This window comes from Lutra lutra, chromosome 1 (genome assembly GCF_902655055.1).
Source record: "Lutra lutra chromosome 1, mLutLut1.2, whole genome shotgun sequence".
In the NCBI taxonomy this organism is placed as follows: Eukaryota; Metazoa; Chordata; class Mammalia; order Carnivora; family Mustelidae; genus Lutra; species Lutra lutra.
In genome coordinates this window covers 57,184,991-57,207,537 of record NC_062278.1, presented here as the reverse complement: position 1 = coordinate 57,207,537, position 22,547 = coordinate 57,184,991, and the positions used below count along the sequence as shown (strand labels likewise).

At 40.8% G+C, this 22,547-nt stretch overlaps 1 protein-coding gene across 1 annotated transcript in view; it reads left to right on the top strand.

Annotated features, from left to right (window-relative positions):
- MORC1 (MORC family CW-type zinc finger 1) overlaps nt 1-22,547 on the top strand; it is a 177,694-nt gene that overhangs the window by 141,898 nt on the left and 13,249 nt on the right. Inside the window, exons 20-22 of the mRNA XM_047690254.1 lie at nt 11,642-11,711; nt 13,817-13,883; nt 17,220-17,366. Coding sequence (XP_047546210.1) covers nt 11,642-11,711; nt 13,817-13,883; nt 17,220-17,366 — 284 coding nt within the window. The remainder of the gene's footprint in view (nt 1-11,641; nt 11,712-13,816; nt 13,884-17,219; nt 17,367-22,547) is intronic.

Below are 22,547 nucleotides of genomic sequence, written 5' to 3'. Positions count from 1 at the left end.
AATATTTCAAACATACTACCATCAACTCCTGAGTGCCCATTTCCCAGCTCCACAGGGACCAACTCTGGCCAGATTTGTGTCATCCACATTCTCTACCTGCCCCCTTAATCCCAGGCATAACATGACTTCTTGAGTCAAGAGGCCATCTGAAGGGATACTGAGAAGGTCTAAGAGTCATTTGTGAAAGGAAGCAGGAAAAACCTTCATTTTAACAAAAAGGAACAACTAAACCCAGGAAGAAAGGAAACACCAAAGTATTTTCCAAAAGGAAAAGAATCAAAATGTAATTGGCAACCAGAAGGGAATAGGAAGTACAACTGGTATTGGAAAGAACATGATTTCACTGTCCCTGTAAGCCATACTAGTCACTGCGTGTTTTCCACAATCCTGTTGGCACGTTTTTCATGTAGCCATCCCTCTGTCACCTTCCTAAGCTTCACATACAGCTTTTCGTGAGTACTTTTTCATAAGCTAGGTATGACATTTATATTATAATTGTTGTTTTCTTTTTATGTAATATTTCTCAAGTTTTATGTTATTCGTGTGTGTGGTGGGGGTAGGATTTATTTGTGCCCCATTGATCCTCCTGGGACATCTGTTCTCAAACTCAGGGTGCCTGATTTATTTAGATAAATATGAATTATCCACAGGTGCACATCAGTTTCTGTGTTAGGCTGTCATTACAGTAATTCCAGTAGGAAATAATTGCTTCTGAATGTTTGTCTATACTTTCTTAAACTCACAAATTAGAAAATGATTCTTCTTAACCCCTGGCTTTCTACCCAGTTCTCTTCACCCTGTAGTGCTTCTGTGTGTGTGTGTATCTATGCACATGCTTTAATTCTGACCCCGTGTATAGAAGGCAGGCACTCAGCCAACAGTGCTGCAAGAGATTATCACTTAGAGAAAAAGAATCAGCTACTACACAGGACTCTTTTCATCCCCTTACAACCAGGTAGTTTTATTATTTTGGTGAATTTACTGGGGCCCAGGTCCTTATTTTCAAGTGTAATAGGCTTAGAAATATATGTTCAGTACGTCAAAGAAAGCCCATCATCGCACAGGGATGATTTTACATTATCCAAACTGATGAGACCATTGTATAGCATCATAATAGCGGTTGGGTCATTTGAATGATAAATACAGTCTCTGTCCGACTGGAAGGTACACACAGACTTATACCGTGCACACTCTCCCTTTGTGCCAATCTGCATGGGTTGGCCAATTATGGTCTGACACTTGCTGGCGAGTTACTTGACTGAATATTTAAAAGGCTTCCCGTAGGGGCGCCTGGGTGGCTCAGCAGGTTAAGCCGCTGCCTTCAGCTCAGGTCATGATCTCGGGGTCCTGGAATCGAGCCCCGCATCGGGCTCTCTGCTCAGCGGAGAACCTGCTTCCTCCTCTCTCTCTGCCTGCCTCTCTGCCTGCTTGTGATCTCTCTCTGTCAAATAAATAAATAAAAAATCTTTAAAAAAAATAAAATAAAAGGCTTCCCGCTAAGACAGGCTGCCATGTTGACCTCCCCTAAAAGCGTGACAGTGATGATATTACCCACATGACTGTACCACGAAAGCCACAGGCCTTGTTCCACCCGTGCTCCGAGGAATGTATCTTTCTCATATTGTATGGATAAGGAGTCCATCTGTTAAGCGCCCTCTTCTCTTTGCTGTGTCTATCCGTCTGCCTTTTGAATGGATTTTTTTTCATAGTTGTGTACTTCATTTTTCTCTCTTCCAAGTTCCAGGCACACCTCACTCGGGCTGTCCTACTGACGGCTGTGCAACTTTGCCTGAAATGATGAGAGTGTTGATGGCTTTTCAGATCTCTCCCGAATCTGACCACCACTGATGACTGCTGCAGTGTTATCATTCATTCTCCTGATGTCTCCTCTGCTGTGGTTTAGGGTTATAGCAGTTGACCCGTTTTCCTAAGTTCTTCCTCTTCTCACTCCACCTCGTTCTTGACTGAATTTTCTTCATATTCTTTTCTCTCCAAGGCCTATGGTCTATGGAAGCTATTTTTAAGAAAAACTATTCTTTTGTTTTTCTTTCTTTTTTCATTGAGATATAATGCTCATTGTCCAGTCATTTTTAAGGTTTGTCTTCTTGTTCTACACCGTGTCTCACACTTAACATGCTCCCAGACTATCCATGTGGCCCTGGGCTTCATTTCCCTTTTCTCCAGTTGCTTCTGATCCCGTAGTTTGCTGGTGTCACCTCTGTGGTATTGTTTTTTCCTTCCTGATACTAATTTATTCTTGCCCTTCTCGCCAGCGTGGTTCATTCACTTTCAAAGTCTATGCAATGAGAGAGTTCTTGGTAAGACCTTGCATGTCATTTGGCACTGTGGAAGTCTCCAACTGGGACTCAGTTAAAACTCTAGGCATTTTCTGGAGATTAAAAAATTGTCATGAAAATAATGAGTTTTTTAAAGAACATATTAAACCTCTTCAGAATGCCCTAGGTAGCCCCTCCGTTGGTCCCTTAGAGACATTACATGTGGGGTTATCCGTCTGCACTGTAGCAAACTTCTTTCATTATTTTTCATGATCTCGTTAGCACAGGTACAGTTCCCTCCACCCCTTCAGGGTAACTGAGATGATCCAGATTTATTATCTCTGACCCTGTAAAACTGTATTCTGAAATTCTGTTGTGTGTCTGCCTATGTATGTGTGTGTTTGTGTGAGTGGGGCGAGCCTTTCCTCTTTGTGGCCATGATGAAATTCAGGTATGGCTCTTCACACAGATCCTCTCATCTAATTCTTCTTACAACCTGAGGGGTAAATTCTCTTTTCATCCCCATCTTACAGGTGAGGAAAATCAACTTGCTCAGGGTCACACTGCCAGGAAGTGGTCACCTTGAACCCTAGCTGCAGCTTGAGCTCCCACTTTTTTAACCACATCTCCTTGTGACTTCTCACTTTCTCTTCCATCTCCCCACACCATTCCCCGCATCTATTCACCAGCCCCTTCCACACAGGTTGGTTGGAGTACACAGAGACACTTTATTCAGGGGCAAGGATTTCAAGGGACAAAGAAATAACACATCAATTAACATTCAGCATTTTGGGTTGGACAGGTTTCCTGAATTCCACAGATGGGCCTTCTCTAGGCAAGGGTCTTGAATTCATTTTAAAAAACCAATCCATCATCCTTGCCCATGTTAAGCTAACTTCCCTTTATCTCATTTCTTCCCTATCCACCCTAAATCTGACCTATCCAATAAAGTTCTTTTCTGCTTAAGACCTGGCCCTTCTTTTTCCAGTCCACCCAGAGTCCCGTAGACATCATCAGGACCATCATCACAGGGATGGTTCCTGGAGAGGAGAATCATCTTCTTGTCTAGGATTACCACTTGTAGGAACATGGTTGTGGTCATAACTTGATCACCATCCCCTTCCATGAGCTGGTGTTGCTTGACCTTTGACCTATTGTTTTTCATCTTGCATGTTCAAAACGCATACCCTACCCTCTCTGATTCTGAACTCTTTCTGTCACAGGCATTTCCAAACCCATGTGTAAGTTCAAATTTGTCCCAGTTAACCCCAAATGGGGAGGAAGTAGAAATTCTTTCAGATCACCCCTTGTAGAGGCACCAGCCTCTGTTACGGGGATCAATATCTGAGTGAAGGTTGCCACAGTTCTGCTTTACTAGAGCATTGCCCTGTGGCATTGTAGTAATTAAGAGTTTGTCTAAGTTCAATTAAAAACTCAAGCGCACTGCTATGTGATTTACTCCAGGCAAAATTTTGGCATATGAGCCCCATACCACGTTGGTGCCCCACAAAATCAAGTCATCTGATCAATGGGCACTGCACTGTGCTTAATAGGAGAAAGAAAAATAAAAGCAAAACTGGGACTAGATTGCCGAGCATCCTAGCAAAGAGGAAAGAGTCTCAAGTTATGTCACCATATGGGAAGAGACTGTATAGACTAGATGTCCTAGGGGGTCTGTTCTGAAAGGTGACTGGGAAAATTAGGTTTCCAGGCTACAGCAGATGGTCAGGAAAGCAAATGATCGATTGGAAGAAAGCTTCAAAATTCAGGAATACCAGGGGGAATAACATTACCAATGCTGACAGTAAGTTAGAGAAGTTGAGTGGGACTAATTTCCTGAGACTTGAGTCAGGGTATAAAAGTATTGACTTTTTGTTGCACTGTGCATGCTTTTATTCATCTTGGGGGAGCACATGTTCCCATCTGACATTATGAATATTTTCTGACTCTGATATGAAGCCACATTTACCTTCCTCCTAAATACTGGTATTTGTCATTTTTCTAAATTATATAATAATCTTTTTTTTCTTTTTCTACTCTGAATATCAGTGGCAAGCCCATGTTGCTAAGACTGTGGGAGAACATCTGTTGTGGCTCCTTCAAGTTGGGGTAGATCTACTTAGTTAATAACCAGAAACCCTACTTCCTTTTTGGTTGGCCCGCGTTGAGCCTTTTTGCCCTCTGTGGTCATTTCGACCTCTTTGGCTTGCACCTGGTCTCAAGAACGATTGGCAGACAGATTCATTTCATTTTTCTTGATCTGCAGATATTTTTTTTTTTTTAAATTTGATGGCCAGATCATCGTTGACAGATGTATTTTAAGAGTTTGGCAGCGGAGTCTCTGTATTTGCTACGAAGGATGTGCCCTCCAGGGTCTAGCTCAGAATGTGGCAGTTTCTGGGGCTAAGGAAAGACATGAATAAAGGAAGGTGTAGATGGAACCATCTTCCTGTCTCAGAATGAAGTCCTTTGCCAGTTACACCTCCTTAGCTCTGTAGGGACATCTTTCAGAAGAGGCTGATTCCAGCTCAGGAAAGTCATCAAACAGTTCTGAATCTCTAGAGCCACTCACAGGGTGTCCATGGTACGTCAGAAAAGCTGGGAGCCATCTGGCATAGCTGATGAGTCTCCAGTGTCTGCGTCTTTGCTTTGTGGTAGCCAAAAATGAAACCACACCCCACCACACAGAAACAACAGCTATAAGCACTCTGTTTCAGCATCAGTCCTACATGACAATGAAGTGAAAAGATGACTCTGTAACCCAAGAGCAGGTGAAAAAAAAAAAAAAGAAGGAAAATAAGTAACCTGCATAGCCAGTCAGTCCCTAAATGCTGCATTTGCCCTAAATACACATCAGTTTTCCAGCTCCTAACAGAAATTGTTTTTTAAGGGTAAACTGCAGTGGTATTGCAAGAACGTGATTTCAGATGATCAAAGTTGCCTTAATTTCAAAAGTAGGCCTTTTCTTAGTTTTCCTGGTTGATGATGTTATGTATGAACTCTGTATGAACTTGTATAATGCTGTGATTGTTGCTAACACTATCAGAAGTTTCATAGGCAGAGACAGATCCTTTACAAGAGGCAAACCAGAGCTTCCCTAAAGGTTATGGAGGGGAAAATGTCTGTACTCACTCTCCACAGCATAATTCATCAGCTCACCAGCAGACTTACAAGAGACACAGAGATAACATGTGATACAGCCCCTGACCCTAAGGATGATCTTATGAACTTGAAGAACTTATGAACCTGAATATTCAAGTGCCAGTATGTGGACTACCAGCAACCATGCACCAATTAAGACAAAGGTATAAACAATACTATATCAGAGATCCTGAGAGACATCATATATATATATATATATATATATATATGATTCATATATATGATCCTTGCTCTAAAGGAGCAGGAAAATTGGAAGAGAATTTTATAAAACCACGTGTTAACATTACTTTACAGAAAGTTGACAGACTCTGTGCTCTGACAGACCGACCCAGGTTCAAAGTTAGACCTACAGTCCCCTCGTCAGTTGTATCAACTTGTGGTCTTCTGTTTTTTTAATCTATAAAATAGAAATAATCTTACCTACTCTCAAGGTTATTATGAGAACAAATGTGATGATTTGTGACAGAATGAAATAATGAAAATAATTATTTGTGTTATGAAAAACATTTAAAAAAACCATTTTCTGTGATTCTGAAGAGGGCAAATTCAGCCTTTATTGGTTGGGCCAGGACATGGGAATAAAGAATGAAAATTGAGAGACTGAAATTGCAGCAAAGGGAGAGCTAGAGGGGTGTGTGTAAGGATTTGGGGAAAGGAGGAGGGTCATCCCAGAAGCCAAAAAACATGGTGCTGCAGAATTGGAGAGGCTGGAGGGGGCAGTGTGGGGAGAGAGCTCAGCAGGCAGCCAGAGTCGAAGATGTAGAAATAGAGGTGGTTCATGGTGACCTGAAATAGATTTTTGCTGTATGTAACTACTTCCTCCATTTGTCAATGCAATCTTCAGTACGTTCCGCATATTTATTAATGCTTTGTAGCGTCGGATTTGTTTGGGGGAGATGGACCCAAGTTTTGAATTCTGCTCTGAAGTATCCTGCAAGAATGGAAGAAGCTGCTATAAGATCTCAGGCTTATCTGGGTTACAGAGATAAGATGATTGGCCATTACTAATAACAAAGAACTGTAATTTACTTTTAGTTTTTCAGAGAAAGGAAGAAATCAGTATGGGCTGGAGTAACTGAAAAGGACATTTTGGAAAGAGTAGGACTTATACTTGTCTTAAAAGGTGGGAAATAAGAGGGAAGGACAGAGAGGCATACATACCACCTAGAGAGTGCAGGCAAAAGTATATACGGTGCTTGTAGGGGATTTTTGAGGACAGCCTTCTGTTACAGCAGAGGGGCTTTGTTAAGAAGTACTGAAAATATGTTCACGTAACTTAGAATCACATCAAGAAGGGCTTTGAAAGCCAGATTCAGAGTTTGTACCTGAGGTAGGAAGCAGTCAGAACCTGTGGGAAGGTTTTGAAAAGAAACATTTGATCATGGAGATTTTGTTTAGGAACATGAACCAGGTTGTGGTAATGCTGTTGTCCTGGACAGAGGAGAAGCTGAAGACCCAAGAATCAAGTAGGATCTACTGCCTAAAGACTGCAGTGTAAGGATGACAAGGAAAATGGAACCATTTGGAGGGAAGCAGAGCAGATGCTGGAGAGGAGCACGGAAGATGAGGCAGGGAGAGCAGTTTGGAGATGGCAGCCGGGAATCACAGACTGTGTCAGGAAGAGAAGAGTTGACAGGGGATCTGAGTTGGCACATGTGGGACTGAAGATCTGAAGTTCCAGCAAAACCTGCAGGTGTCCCAACGTCAGTTGAAAGTAAACTGGTGCACAGGTGGAAAGTTAGGGTTGGTGATGCTCATCAGGCCACTGTTTAGATAAAGTCGATGTTTGGACCCCTGAGATTTTAATAGGTTCATTGAGGAATTAAGTGTGGACAGAAAAATAAAGATCCTGGGAGATTTGGGACACAGAAAGTTATAGAAATCAAGGGAAGAAGAAACAGTAAATGGCACCACCGTTCACAGCCACTCAGGCCACAGCCTAGGAAGCATCCTGAATTCCTCTCCTCCTGCCCACTCACTCTTTGAACCTATACCCCGTGTTTCCTTTTCCACAGCCTCCACCCTGCGAATTCACCAACATCCCTTGTCAGGGCTGTAGGAATAGCCCTATAAATGATCTCATTGCTTCTGTTGGCATCCACTGTCTAAAAATCTGATGACTGCATCCAAAAGATAGGTCATGCCATTCTCCTACTCAGGACCCTCCAGTGGCTTCTGCTCATGTTTGGAGCAGAATCCAACATCCTTGCTGTGCCTTTCAAGGCCCTAGGTGACCTGGCCTGACCTCTGTTGAGTTCTCATCCCCTACCACTCATCCCTCCATTCACTTCCCTGTAGCCACCCTGATCTTCTTTGGCCTCCAACACCCCAAGCTTATTTTTGCTTCCCTGACTTTTCCTTTGCTGTTTGTAATGCCTAGATTGCACTCCCCCTATCCCCCAGCAACATGTACGTCTGGCCAGGACTTTCTGTGTTTCTGTACGTATACTGAGTGAGTGTCAGGTTCTGTCATAGACCCTGGAGATATAACAGGAAGATAATAGATGATACTCCCTGTCTTCGTGGTCCTTCCATTCCAGGGGGGTACCAGACCCCAAATAAGACAAATAAGTAAACTGTGTTGTAGGGTAGGTGGTGGCAAGTGGTCATGAGGAAAGGAAAGCAGAGGAGAGGGGTAGGAAGTGTCAGTGTTGGGTATGGTGAGGGTGAGTGAGTACAATTCTGTAGCAAAACTTGGTATTCTTCATCAGAACCATGCCTGACCCATACTGGAACTCAGTTTTAGGGAATAAATTTATGAATGAGAGAGAGGAGCCCAGAACATAACATTCACTGTGGAAGAGTGAAAACAGAAAGGACCTTTGAATTTGGCAGGAAGTTGTTACTGGTCTGGTAGCCTTTTGGGGTCCTTGGTAATAATAGAGGCTTACAGTGGAGATAGTGGGGCAAAGAAATAGCAGGAAAGAAAGCAGATACAGTGATAGCAACCAGTTCTTAAGCATTCTTAACAACAGCTGAATTAGAGAAGAGTTACGCAGCTGACTGTGGTATGTTCTTTCCCTTCTCTCTAACTTATTTATGATTTATTTAGCCTCTTAAATAGATACTTCACAAAACTGAGCATGTGGTATTATGTTCATCCATTGAATCCCTTAGAGAACTGACAAATCCCGCTCTGCTCATTGTTAACATAATTTTAATTAATGTGTCTAAAACCCCAAGTGAAGAGTTAACTATAATCTCATTTACTGTGTGGGAGGTGTCATCTGTTTCATGACTGAGGTAAAATCTTAGGAAAGGGATATCCCTCAACCGCAGAGTATGAAACACAGTTAAGCCTAAAAGACTGAAGAACACTTCTGTAATGAAACGAAGTAATGTATATGAAAGAGCTTTGTAAGCAGTATCAAAATATACAAATAGTGTCATCGAAAAGACAGCCGTATGTCTTGTATCAGCTTGAAAGTATTCAGACCTTCAAAGCCACAAATGTATTGTGATGGAGGAGAGCGTCCAATGAACTCAGTAATTCAGTGTTATTTAAAAGGGAACACTGTAGCGGTGAGTTGTTTATCCAGAATCTTTTAAACATCTCTATGCCAAAGAATAAAGAAAATACGGGAAAGGAAAAGAAGGTAATTTCTCCTGCAATATAGATGGGAAAGCTTTGCATAAGTACCATTTTTGGAGTGAGAGGACACACCTGACCTTCACGGAAACAGCCTCTCTAAGGCACGGCTCCAAGCAGACAACTAAACGATAAAATGTAAAAACAATTTCTTGAGGCTGTGCTAATAACGCCACCAACAAAAGTTCCCCATGGTGAGTGCTGTCATTTTGGTTAATCTTGGATGCTACCCTCTTGTCTGATTTTTATCACAAGGATGAGTTACCAAAGAAAGAAACACATTCTGAGCTGGATCATCATGGATTACAACAAAGCGGTTGTAACTAAAGGATTAAATAGCTCCTGTCGTCAGTTTATCTTGTGGTTGCTGTTAACTGCTGTGGGAAATAGTCTATGCTGCTTATAAACTGTTCAAAATATATGAAGTTAGAGGCATTCAAAAAGGCACACACGTGGGATGCCTGGGTGGCTCAGTTGGTTAAGCAGCTGCCTTCGGCTCAGGTCATGATCCCAGCGTCCTGGGATCGAGTCCCACATCGGGCTCCTTGCTTGGCGGGGAGCCTGCTTCTCCCTCTGCCTCTGCCTGCCATTCTGTCTGCCTGTGCTCGCTTGCTCTCCTCTCTCTCTGACAAATAAATAAAATCTTAAAAAAAAAAAAAAAGGCACACACGTTTCCTATATGTATGAGCATAGTTGAAGAAAAACTTAAGTTTTATGATACATCAGAGAGAAATAAGATGTACATTGGAGGGTCATTTTGCAAAATGAACTTTAAAAAAATACATGTGTTTTATTTACTCCTGGGGCAGGAATTTATTTATAGTACAAGTACAAAACTAATCTGAAATGGACAAAAACAGCTTAGCATCAGTTTTTTTTACCTAAGATTTTATTCATTTGAGAGAGATGTGTGTATATGTGTGTGCAGAAGAGTGAGGTGAGGGGCAGAGGGAGAAGCAGACTCCTCACTGAGCAGGGAGCCCAACATGGGGCTTGATCCCAGGATCCTGAGATCAGGACCTGAGCCAAAGGCAGAACACTTAACCGACCGAGCCACCCAGGCACCCCAGCATTAGTTTTATTTATTTCCCTTTACCTAACAAGACTTTTCTTGTTATGGCTTTGAGTGAAACAGAAGCAGCAATGATGGAGAGCCTTACAGGTCTTTTGTTGCTAGGCTACATGTGTGCCCATTTAACCTGCTTCCTGAAGAGCAGTTTCTAGAATGCCATGTAAATATATGCTTGTGTTTCCTGGGAGGGGAGAAAAGGGGAGGTGTTAGCTTCTCCCTCTCACATTTGTTTAGCAGGGCACAGCGGGCTTGAAAGGTTATGGGTGGGGCTCCTGGGTGGCTCAGTGGGTTAAAGCCTCTGCCTTCTGCTCAGGTCATGATCCCAGGGTCCTGGGATTGAGCCCCGCATCGGGCTCTCTGCTCTGCGGGGAGCCTGCTTCCTCCTCTCCCTCTCTCTGCCTGCCTCTCTGCCTACTTGTGATCTCTGTCTGTCAAATAAATAAATAAAATCTTAAAAAAAAAAAAAAAAAGGTGATGGGTGCAGACACAGTGGGCAAGCCCCAGAGAACCCACAGCTTCACACCTTCCACCAGGTCGTAGAAGTGGGGAACGCAGTTGTATCTCAGCACATGTTGAAGGGTCTTCAGATCAAGGAGCTCTTGCCTTACCCCTGCCTTCTCCATTGCTGATTTTCACTGCCTGTTCCCTCACCTTCTCACAGATTTGCAGAATACATGAAGGGAACATTCTAGGTCTGTTTTCTTGAAGGGCATGAACTAACTCTCTCTCTGATCTAAAGAAGTATGTTTCCAAAATGTAAGTTTATTTTGTGTGAGCCTTGCAAAATGGGTCTTCAGGCTTCCCAAAGCAACGGTAGACATGGTTTGTGGATGGCACACTCCTCCTCCTCCCCCCAACCCCCACTTCCGCCCACCTGTCCCTGACATCATACACACACACACACACACACACACACCCTCTCAGTCTCAGGTGCCACCAACTCTCCTGGCTCCCGTGTTCAACACATTAAGGCTCTGTGACCCCCTTTAGGCAGATTTCCTGGGATTTTATCAAAAGTCAAGATGTCCCCATCTTTTCCCCTGGTTGGCCTGGTGCATTCTCCATCCCCTTCTTTGTCTTCTCCCCGATCATGCTGTGGGCCTCAGGCCCCAGACCCCAACCTCCCCAAGATTTCATTGCACTGATGTTGAGCTCATGCTCTGTGTCTGCTGTATCGACCACTGATGTGATAAGCTTCCTTAGAACAGCAGAGGCTTCATGGTTGCTCCTGGTGAATCAAATACTTGTCTCATTTGTTGGGAGTCATCGTTACATCCACATATGAAATGGATTTTTAAAAATACCTGTACAAATATTGATAGAAGTATTAAGGTCCTGGTAAAGAAATGGTAAAAGTAAGTATGACAATTATGATGCAACCATCATTTTCTACAATGCACATGATTGTCTCCCTTCATAACATGTGCATAACTGTGCCTCTGGCCTCTCTCTCTGATATGGGCACTGATACTCAAGTCATTTCTCACACTATAATGTATCCTATATTTTTGTGCAGCTTTAAGTAAACAGCTTATTTTTCAGGTTTTAGATAAAAGTGACACTGAGGTCTCATTGAAACAAGAAAAAAAGGAAGTTTCTCTTATGAAAAAAGGTAAAAGAATAATTCAGTTTACCTCTTTAGCTGTGATGTTTGAGTTTTCAGTGTGCCTTATGAGGTACATGTGATGTGGGATGTAGATCAGAAGTTTGATAGCAGTTTGGACTTTTAAAAGTTAAAATGTGTTGTTCCAGAAGTGGGAAGAGGGGTGGGTGGAGAGTGAGCCGCCAATCTCCTGTGTTTCAGAGGAGACAAGAAACCCTTCCTTCCCAAGGAGAGTCCCCCCAGCACTGGCACACACGGCCTGACATCTCCAGCAGCAGACTTGGGCCACTCTCTGCATTGAATTCCGTTTAGAAATTTGCAGTAGATTGATAAGAGCTCTTTAATTCAGACTGTATTTCGAAAATTATAACAGTTCTCTGTCTTCAATTTTGTAGTCCTCTTCCTGCTTTTCATGATTCCCCTCAGACTAGTTCACCGAACACATCCATTAGTTCCTTCATCCCCATGGGACATCCTTTGTCTCAAGTGAGAGACTTGAACTTTAAAAAAAAAAAAAAAATTTACAGTTGCTATCTTTTAATATTCAATCCAAAAACAGTTTCCCTGGATAGAGAAGCTGGAAGCAAACCAGACTCAGAAGATTATGTTTTCTTAGCATCCATTCATTAACCCCTTTATTATGTGTTAAATTATTATTATACCATTCTCTCTCTTGTTTTAATATTCTACCATTGGTCCTGAGCACCAAGCCCATGATTTTCATGGTTCTGCTCTTATTCTGATATAAGTTCTAAAGCCTTTCTTAGCCTCTTTCACAAGGCTCAGATCCTTTTGGCTTCACCCTTCCTAGTCCTTGTATCAGTCCATGGTTTCATTCTGTGGTCACTTTTGGTCATAGGCTCTCCCTTCATACTTTGTTGCTCAGGTAACCTAGTCAGCTGTCCATGCACATCTTGATATTTGAACCCAGTAGGTCCCTAAGAAATCACAGGGTTGTTTTTTTTTTTAATCTCTCCTCTTAATTAGGGTAATTTGCAATTCCACAATCAAGATTTCTTTTGTAAGGCTCTTTTAATCTTAAAGCCTGTCTTTCCTAGAAGTTTCAAAGTATTAAAATGATTTCAAGTATGTGCCTGTTGGATTTCCAAATCATAATGGAAAAATCGTTAATACAATTTTGATCCTAAAATTAATATTTAATTTCAAATATTCATCCTGGGTTTGGAAAGAACAAATTGTGAAATAATTTCAAATGACTGTAATTATAGATTAGTTGGCCGTTGGGCTAAAAAAATTTCATTTTGTATGCAAGACGGTGAGTAAAACCAGTGGCACCCGTAGTATGCTTAGAAAACCTCTTTTTGTGTTTTCTCTTTTCTATTTACTTAAAGGAGGCAGATCCTCAGCCATTCACCCACCATCTAAAACTTCCTTTTTTGCCATGTTGTTCCACTTGGCCTTTGATGGCCCTTACCTTGTTGGCAAGGGTTTACTTGGTGGAATAAGATATTTGGACAGTTACCACAATGAATTCTAGACACAGGCAGAAGGAAGACACATGGGCTTATTGTATATACTGCCTCCAAGACACTCTTAAAACCAATCCAAGGAGTCAAGAGCATTTCTGTGAACTGTAAATGAATCACTCACCTCTCTGAACATAAAATAATGAGGTTCCTTCCGTGAGAAGGTCGACTAGATAACTGTAGGTCTCTTTCTGCTTTAAATTTCGACTCTCTACTAGAGAGATGTTTGGGGTCAGGGTATGTTAGGATGTTTTTGAAACAGAACCTAAAATGGAATAGAGTGGGATTCTAGGGGGAAGACAGGCGGTTGTCTGGGCAGAGGCCTATAAGAGAAGGGAACCCCAAGCAGTCACCCCATGCGCACCAGTTGCAGGTAATAAGCATCATGAAGAAGAACTTACAAAAACACAAGTTCCAAAGGCTCTTGGATTATTATATATACCATCTGCACTTTATTAAAAGGCTATTATAAGTTGTATTAAGAATACATTGGTCCATTTTTACAAGAGGATGTTTGGAACACAAAGCCAAATTCTAAGTAGTTAATAAACTGCTGACACTTCTTCCATTTCACGTTTCGTGTGATCATCAAAATGTGATTGTCTTCATTTTGTCTGTCTGCTGAAGAAAAGCAAGAGCCGAGCAGTGATACTCCAGAAATAGAGAGAAACTCTTCATTGCCTAAGCGGGAGAGGTGAGTGTACTGCAATTACACACATTCCAAGTGAGTGCAATTATACTGTTGTAAAGTAATTATCAATGTTTAAATACAAGAAGAAAGAAAATAATAGCAACAAGCAAAGGCAATTAAGAATGGAACCAAATTTACAAAGGAGACAAGAAAGAATAGAATACGGCTAGGTTTCTTACCTTTTTCCTGAACCTTTTTCTTTTCTTTTGTGAAGATTTGGGGATAATGAAGTGGAACAGGCTTAACTTCCTACTCACAGCGAGCAACTAATTCAAATTACTCTAATGTAGTGAAAGACCTGAAAATGTCACATGTGTATAAGCTGTGAATATGCGATCAGAAACCTGTTTTTTTTGTGTGGCTCATTATCTTATTGTTACACGTGTATGTAATTATGATAATCATTGCATGCTAGAATTTTCTTGACATGAGACTTTTGTCACTTTTAACATAAAATCAGCTGAATAATTTGGATGCCCAATAAAACAGAAAGGACGTTTCCAAGGAAGCGAGCTCTTACCCTCACTTAGACAAACTTGTCAAAGGTGCTTCCCAGGCATTTAGACCCTGTGACTTTGAATCCAAATCCTGGGCCCTTTTTGCATAGGAGCACATTGAATTGAGTGTCGGAGAAGAACAGAGAGTTGTTTTATTGTCTGCATTTGCTGACAGAGGATTCCCTCTGATACTCAGACCCTTTCACTTCACTGTTGTACTCAGAAGCCTTTCATGGCCCCATCACTTGTCAAATAAGTTACAAACTCCTCAGCACGGGGGAAGTCCCTTTTACTCCTGGCCCTTCCTGGAGCCCCCACTTTGCTTGCCAGAGTTTCTGAGTTGATTTGAGTTCTGTTTTATCACATTTCCATCTCTGTCCATGCTGCTTTCTTTGCCCTCTGCAAGCTGTATACCAGTCTATAACTCTTTCCTTCAAGTTCGGGTTCAAGTGTTCTCTCCTCTGGGACCCCCAACTCTCACAGGCAGACTCAGAGTTTCAGAGAGCCACTGATGCAGTGATCAGAGCGGTCATAACTCCTTCAACTTCAGTAATTATCTGTTAGGGGCGCCTGGGTGACTCAGTCGGTTAAGCGACTGCCTTCAGCTCAGGTCATGATCCCAGGGTCCTGGGATTGAGCCCCGCATCAGACTCCTTATTTAGCGGGGAGTCTGCTTTTCTCTGGAGCTCTGTGATCTCTCTCGCTTTCACGGTCTCTCAAATATATAAAATCTTTAAAAAAAATAATTACCTGTCAAATATCAGCTGTATTTTGACACACGATGGGTGAGCAACACCATTGTCAAGTGGAATTGTCCCTCTGAACATTTGTCTTCCCATAAGGACGGGGACCACATATTTTCTTCTTCATAATTCCAGGTGTCTGAGCAGTCTTCCCATAGCACTTTAACCACAATAGCCTGTCCCACTCCTGACAAGGCACAGTATCAGATCTTAGCATCCTGCATGTTTTTTTTTCAGAGCACTTATTACTATTTTAAAGTATCTCATTGAGTAGTCTCTCTTTTTTTTAATGTATTACATTCTAGCTTGCTTACTTTCTGTCTTTTTCACTAGGAGCTAATTCACTCCATAAGAGCAGGGCTGTCTTGCCCACTTCTGTGTCATTAGCATCTAGAATAGCAGCTGACTCAGAGCTGGTATGTTTGTTGATTGACTGAATGATGCAGTTTTTCCCCCATCCTGTCACTAGGCCACTTTATGGATAATGGTTTAGCCTAGAGTTCTTTATTAGAATTTGAGTTTAAAATTCATCCAAAAACTAAAACACATTGTGTATGTGTGTGTGTGTGTGCGTGTGTGTGTGTGTATTATATGTTACTTTCAGGTTTGTATGAGGTTTTGTGTGTCCTTTTTTTTTAATCATCTTTGAATTGTAGCTACAACATGAAATGTTAGAACTGTGGTCCAATTAAAATAGTCTTCATAGAAGAATCTTATCAAACTCATTAATAGTAGTAGTGATGATAAAGATCATAATAACACTAATAATTAGGCATTATTTACTGAACACTTATTAAGTGTAAGAGTTGGGCTGAATTGTTCGTGTGTCTTGTTTAATCCTCAGCACAGCTCTGTGAGGTTGGTATTATTATTATCTGGCAGGAAGAGAAATGGGTTCAGAGAGGACTCTCTGTGCTCAGGTGTAGTGCACTTTACCTTTTACCTCCAGTGCCAGCATGACTTTTCAGCATCCAAAAAATGATAAAAAAAAATTTTAGAGGACTACCATGATAAAATTTCAGCATAAAGGAAGTTATACTTAATAAGCTTCAGATAGTCTGTAAGTATTCTTTAAGAGACAAGCATTAGTTATAATCTTCTTAACCTTAAATAAAATATCAGTCGAAGTTAGAATTAATGCCAAAAAGCTGTCGACAGTAGAAACACATTCTATTTGATATAAACTCTTGTCCAATTTTTAAATGACCCATTGAATATAAACATAAAACTCTCCTGAGCTATGGTCTTAATATTAGCATGGAAGGATTACAAAAACCCCCTCCTTATTTGACAAGCAAATTCCTATGTGATCTGACCCCTACCTGCCCACACAGCTTTGGTCTCCCAATTACAAGTTCCCCAGCCCTCTTGAATGTGTTTTGTTCTTACAGTACTGAAAACCTTGGGTCTCATTAACACAGTGCACTATTCTGAGTATCCTCATTGTGAGTTATTCTCCTAGCTGCAGCTAGTTACCCCTTTTAAAACACACAGCAGATCACCTTGCTTCCATGAGAGAAACCGGTCAGTGGTAGCACCTGCTCTACTTAGAGTAAACTCCAGTTCCTGCCCCCTGGCCACAGGCCCCAGCCCTTCCCTCCCCCGTGCCTCACTTTCCCACACACTCCACCCCGGCGGTCCTGCTTCATCTCTACCCAGGATCATTACATGTCCCCTGGAACACTCTTTTTCCTACAGATTTTGACTAAATAGTTCTTTCAACTGACTTTGCCCTTTTTAAATTTCTGTTTCTGTACCTTCCCTCAGGCTAACATAGAACTTTGGTTTAAAAGCCTCTTTCAGCAAATGAAGCAAATGTTATGGGACTACTGTAGTTAAGGATACATTACTGCCAATTCTGTTTAATTGTGGCTCCCCCAAAATCTTGAACAAGATGTGTCAGGAATAGATAGTCATATTTCTAGTTGAAAATTGATTTTCTGTAATCCCTAAATGACAGTTTTAGCATGACATTTATGGCCTTGCTCTCATCTGTTGTGTATTAACATTTTATTTGTCATCTATTAATGTTTCTGAATTCATTGGTACCTAATAAATTATAAGTCTGAAATTGTAAGTCTCGGCTTGTTTTTGCACAGTGCACAGGTGGAAGGTTTAAGTCTACGTTCAGGACACGGCGCCAGCTTCTCTGTGAGGGGTAGTTGTCACGTTGTGGATTTACCAACAAAGTCTTCTCCAAGCACATCTGTCAAGGAAACTGTAAGAAAACTGGTGTCGAATTTAAGGTAAAGATATTTGCTAGCATATTTCCATTTGCTTTGTGGCACTTTCTAAGCCATGACGTCGCCTCATCTTTTTTTTTTTTTTTCCTTCCCCAGTGGAGTGGTAAAGTTATCAAGAAGATTCAGTAGAATGACTGTATGATCTGTCTCCTAACTAGTTGCTGCAGATACACCATGGGATTAAATGTCTCTTGAAATAGAACTACAGTTGCTAATGCCCGGTCACGTGGTCTGTCACGTGGTCTGGCAGTATGGGGGATGTTAGTTCTCTCCTGGATGTTATGAAGAATTCTTACTGAATTTCTTCCTCCCTTTCTCCGTTCCTTCATCTTTCATTTTTTATTTATTTTGTTATTGCCTGATGAAGACCTTCATGACATTTGTAATGGCCTTCTGGAAAGTCTCCTTTTGTAGCTTTAGATAAGAAACTTATCAAGGGAAATTGAGTTTTACTTTTGGTTCAGTGTAGAATGTGAACATTTGTGGGCAGGGTAAATGAGGGACTTAGACATCTGAATCTCATTTCTCAAAGTGTACAGAGAGAGATGGGATATAGTCCAGGATTCAGAATTTTTCCAACTAGGGACCTATGATAGGAGGCTTTACAATCAAGCCAAAGAAGTTAGTATACGGAACAGTGCTCTAAAATATGTAACATAGGGAGAGAAGGGGGAGGGAGCAGGAACACCACAGAATTAGTGGAGCCAGTTGGTTTGGTTAGGGTTCATAGCCTAGAGTGGTCTGCCTTGTAAAGTAAGAGGCTTTCGGGTAAGGCAAACACACCACGTGTCCTGGCTAGATAGTATTTTCATGAGTACAGTGACTTTGACTTTCTGATTGATGAATGACTGCAAAACTTCCTGAAGAAGAGAGTTGGCAAAGAATGGAATTAGAAAGTTGGCAAAGAGAAAGGTAGTGGTGGGGCATCCATATAGGGAGCTACAACTTCGACTCAGGCCCAGGCTTTGGTCTTGTGTGTGAAAGGAGACTGCAAACCACTCTAAGACTTGAACTCAATTCTACAAAGTCATAGGCTTTATGGAAATTTCTGCAGCAACATCCAGGGTTGCGAGGCTCTGCATACATGGGCATGAAGGTCACCCCTATCCCTTAGAAACACACTCCTAGCATCTGTCCTGCCCTAGAAAAAAAGAGGAGGAACTCTTAGTTATATAGTAGGCAGATCTGCTTGGACTTTGCATTGGGGCACATCTTCACTAATGATACCAGGGATCCAGAGATAAGTTGTTGGCTAAGAAATGAAGCCAGAGTACTACATTTATGAACAATTAAGTTGTTTTTCCTTGTTTGTGTGTGTGTGTGTTACTGATAGTATATATTTAGTGTGAGATACATATCTTTTTTATTAACATATAATGCATTATTTGCCCTAGAGGTATAGGTCTGTGAATCATCAGGCTTACACATTTCATAGCATCCACCATAGCACATACCCTCCCTAGTGTCCATCACCCAGCTACCCTATCTCTACCCCCAATCCCCCAGCAACCCTCAGTCTGTTTCCTGAGATTAAGAGTCTCTCATGGTTTGTCTCTCTCCTGATCCCATTTTGTTTCTTTTTATCTTTCCTACCCCCTCCACAACCTCCCGCCCTGCCTCTCAAATTCCTCATATCAGAGAGATGATATGATAATTGTCTTTCTCTGATTGACTTATTTCGCTCAGCATAATACCATCTAGTTCCATCCATGTCATTGCAAATGGCAAGATTTCATTTCTTTTGATAGCTGCATTGTATTCCATTGTATATATACACCACATCTTCTTTATCCATTCATCTGTTGATGGACATCTAGGCTCTTTCCATAGTTTGGCTGTTGTGGACATTGCTGCTATAAACATTTGGGTGCACGTGGGTGTAGTATCTTTAGGGTAAATACCAGTTGAACACTTGAGTTTTGACCACTTAATCTGCTTGGCACCTGAGCTGGAAGGCCTCCATTAGCCTGGTAATGGGATGGAAGCAGTCCAGGCCTCAGGGTGTTGTACAGATATTACAAGGTTGAAAAGGCCACTTGTCCAGTGACCTGGATGGTCAGTCTTACACTGTCGTGATCCATGGTACAGTCCCTCAAGAATGAGATTCTCCAACCAGTTCTGTCAGTATTAGTCCAGAAGTAATATGTAAGCTCTGCAATTTTGAAGTTGGTTAGCCATAAATTTGAATCCTGGTTTGTTCCTTCCTGGTTCCAACATTCAGGCATGTCAACTGAGCACTAAGACTGGGTGGTATGTAATAAATTATATATAGGAATGTGTCTGTATATATCAGTAAATGTGTGCATGTGACTAAAAATGTATGGAGATGACCCCATGTCCAATGATTGGCTTATTGTTTCTTGATAATAGTAGCTATCATTTTTGAGCTGTTACTATATTTTAGGCTCACCCAAGTATCTTGTATATATTACCTCCTTACTCCCACAAGTTTACGAGATTGGGAAGCTTAGAGAAACTAACACACTCAAAGTCACAATTTCACAAAACTAGGACAGGGTTGGGTTTAAGCTATGGCTCCCTGATTTGTTATCTTGTGCTCTTCACCATTGTATACACACAGACACAGGTGCATATACATATACATACAGAAATATGTATATGTATGTATATACACATAAGTGTGTGTATGTATACATGTACACATTCTATCACACACACACACACACACACACACACACACACCCTTCACAGCTTTCCACACTGAGATCTGGTTGCGTTGGAACAGAGTTTGGGTGTGCCGCTGTGTTTCATCTTTCTCCTTATTTTTTCCTTGGTTCATCTTTGTTCTGCATTTAAGTATATCATTACTATTATTTTAATGTTACATGTGATCAAAAAGGGGATAATGTGATTTAGTGTACTAAGACTTTAAAGTACATTCACTTCTATAATTAGGCATCCCTAGAAAATTAAAATTTCCCAGAAACCATCTTCCTAATGAACATGTAGAATCTTTGGTGCTTGAAATCATCATGCTGTTATCAACTGAACACTCTGAAAGCCAAATGTATTAATAAATCAGCTCTCATTACAAGCTTGAATTTTTTTGTGGTGATTGATTTACAAAAATATTAAGTGGGAAAAGAATTGTGCAGAACACAAAGCTTAACTGGAACAAAATGAGTTCTACACTTATCAATCTTCTCTCTTGCCTTTAGCAGCATGTAGTATGTTTTCTCACATTTCACTAGTTCTTGTCTTCTTTGTTTTTCTTACCCCCTGTACTGTGCTATTCTGTATCTGGTCCACATGTTATTCCTTGTATTAACTAGACTTCATATGTCTCAGGGCATGAGGATTGTGGCGGATTGTGTAGAATGTGGAGGGTTCCATGTGCTTTACAGTGACCATTGCTCACCAGATTTGCCTTCCTTGTCACCCGCCAAAGAGTCGATGGAACCCTTTCCCTCCACATGATTCATTCTGGACCTGACCTCATCCTTATCCCTTTCCACAATGCCACGGAGTCTGGACACTTCTTTTTATTACATGTTAATGGAATAAATTAATAAAAATACTAGTTTTCATTGTTCCTTTCTATTACCTGATTATGCTCAGTTTAGTGTTTTTGGACTTATATTGCTTTTTGTTTTATGTGTATTCGTTTATTTAATCCCCAAATATAGTAACATCTTTGAAAACAGGTTGGATTTTCCACACCATGTCTAGCATGTATTAGTAGGTATTCGAAGAATACTTTTTTTTTTTAGCCTCCATGCCAGTATAGACCCCACTGCAAGGCTTGAACTCAAGATCTTGAGACCAAGACCTGAGCTGAAATCAGGAGTCTGACGCTTAACTGATTAAGCCACCCAAGGGCTCCTCAAAAGATACTTTTAATCAAGTTGAGAGGGATTAATGAAAAATGCAGTGAATATTATTGCTGATGTTAAAATATTTTCAGATTATGGGGATGACTGAGTTGTGTTAAGTCAGAGGTAGATGAGCTAAACTGAGATCCAGACTGTTATATTGTATAATATGGCCCTGATATTAGAGTATTAAATCTCTCGTCACTCTCAATAGTAATGAGAATAATACATATTTATTGTGCACTTCTTGTGTGCCAGGCACTGCCCTAAGGACTTTGCCAATGGTAACTCACTTAAACCTTTCAACAGCCCTGTGAATAGACTTTTATTATCCCCATTTTATAGAAGAGAAAATTGAGGTCTGTAGAAGTTGAGTAATTTGCCCACCATTACACAACTCTTAGGTGGTAAAGCTAGAATTCAATCTGGCAGTCTCATCGTCCTTGCTTTGAATTGCTAACCCATAGGATGCCTTGTTTCAGTTCATTGCTGTGTATGTAAACTTGACAATAAGGCAGACTTCATTTCTTTCAACTCTTTGTGAAAACATGCTTTGTGTTAGCTTAAATTTTGAAAGTATCAAAAATAAGTTTGTAAGAGAAAGTCCCTCATTACAGGTGGCTGCCAGTTACCGAAGCAAACAGAAAAGCCCACAAAAGTAAATATACTAGCAATTGAGGTCTGTCAAAAAACGTGATCTGATTCCCGGTTTTAGGAAATGAAGCTATGCCATTTTTGTTCATCTTCACCTTTATCTTTCACTGGGTTGGAGAAGAGAGTTTTAATCTACCTCAAGTAAGAGGCTCTTTTTCTTAGCCAAGACCAAGTTCATTAACTAGGTTAATTTATATATTTATTCTTATTAATATTTATATATAAATAAAATATTTTAATTTTAATAAATAAAATATTTATATATAAATATATAAATAAATGTATATTAATATATAATATATATTTTATATAAATAAATATATGCTTATATATTTATTTATATTTATATGCTGTTTTTAAAAACAGCAGCTGGATGACCAGGTTCTGTGTTTCCTTTCTCATGTCTAGAGAGAATGAAGCTGTATTAACCCAAGTAAAAGGTTTTTCTTAAGAAAAAACTACTCTGTTGAGGAGGGAATAGGACTGGGGAGTAAAAGGGCACTTGGGTGGCTCAGTTGGTTAAGCATCTGCCTTTGGCTCAGGTCATGATCCTGGAGTCCCGGGATCGAGACCCTCATCAGGCTCCCCACTCAGTGGAGAGTCTGCTTCTCTCTCTGACCCTCCCCCTTCTGGTGCTCTCTCTCTCTCTCAAATAAATAAAATCTTAAAAGAAATTTGCTTTTCTGGAAGCCCCTCC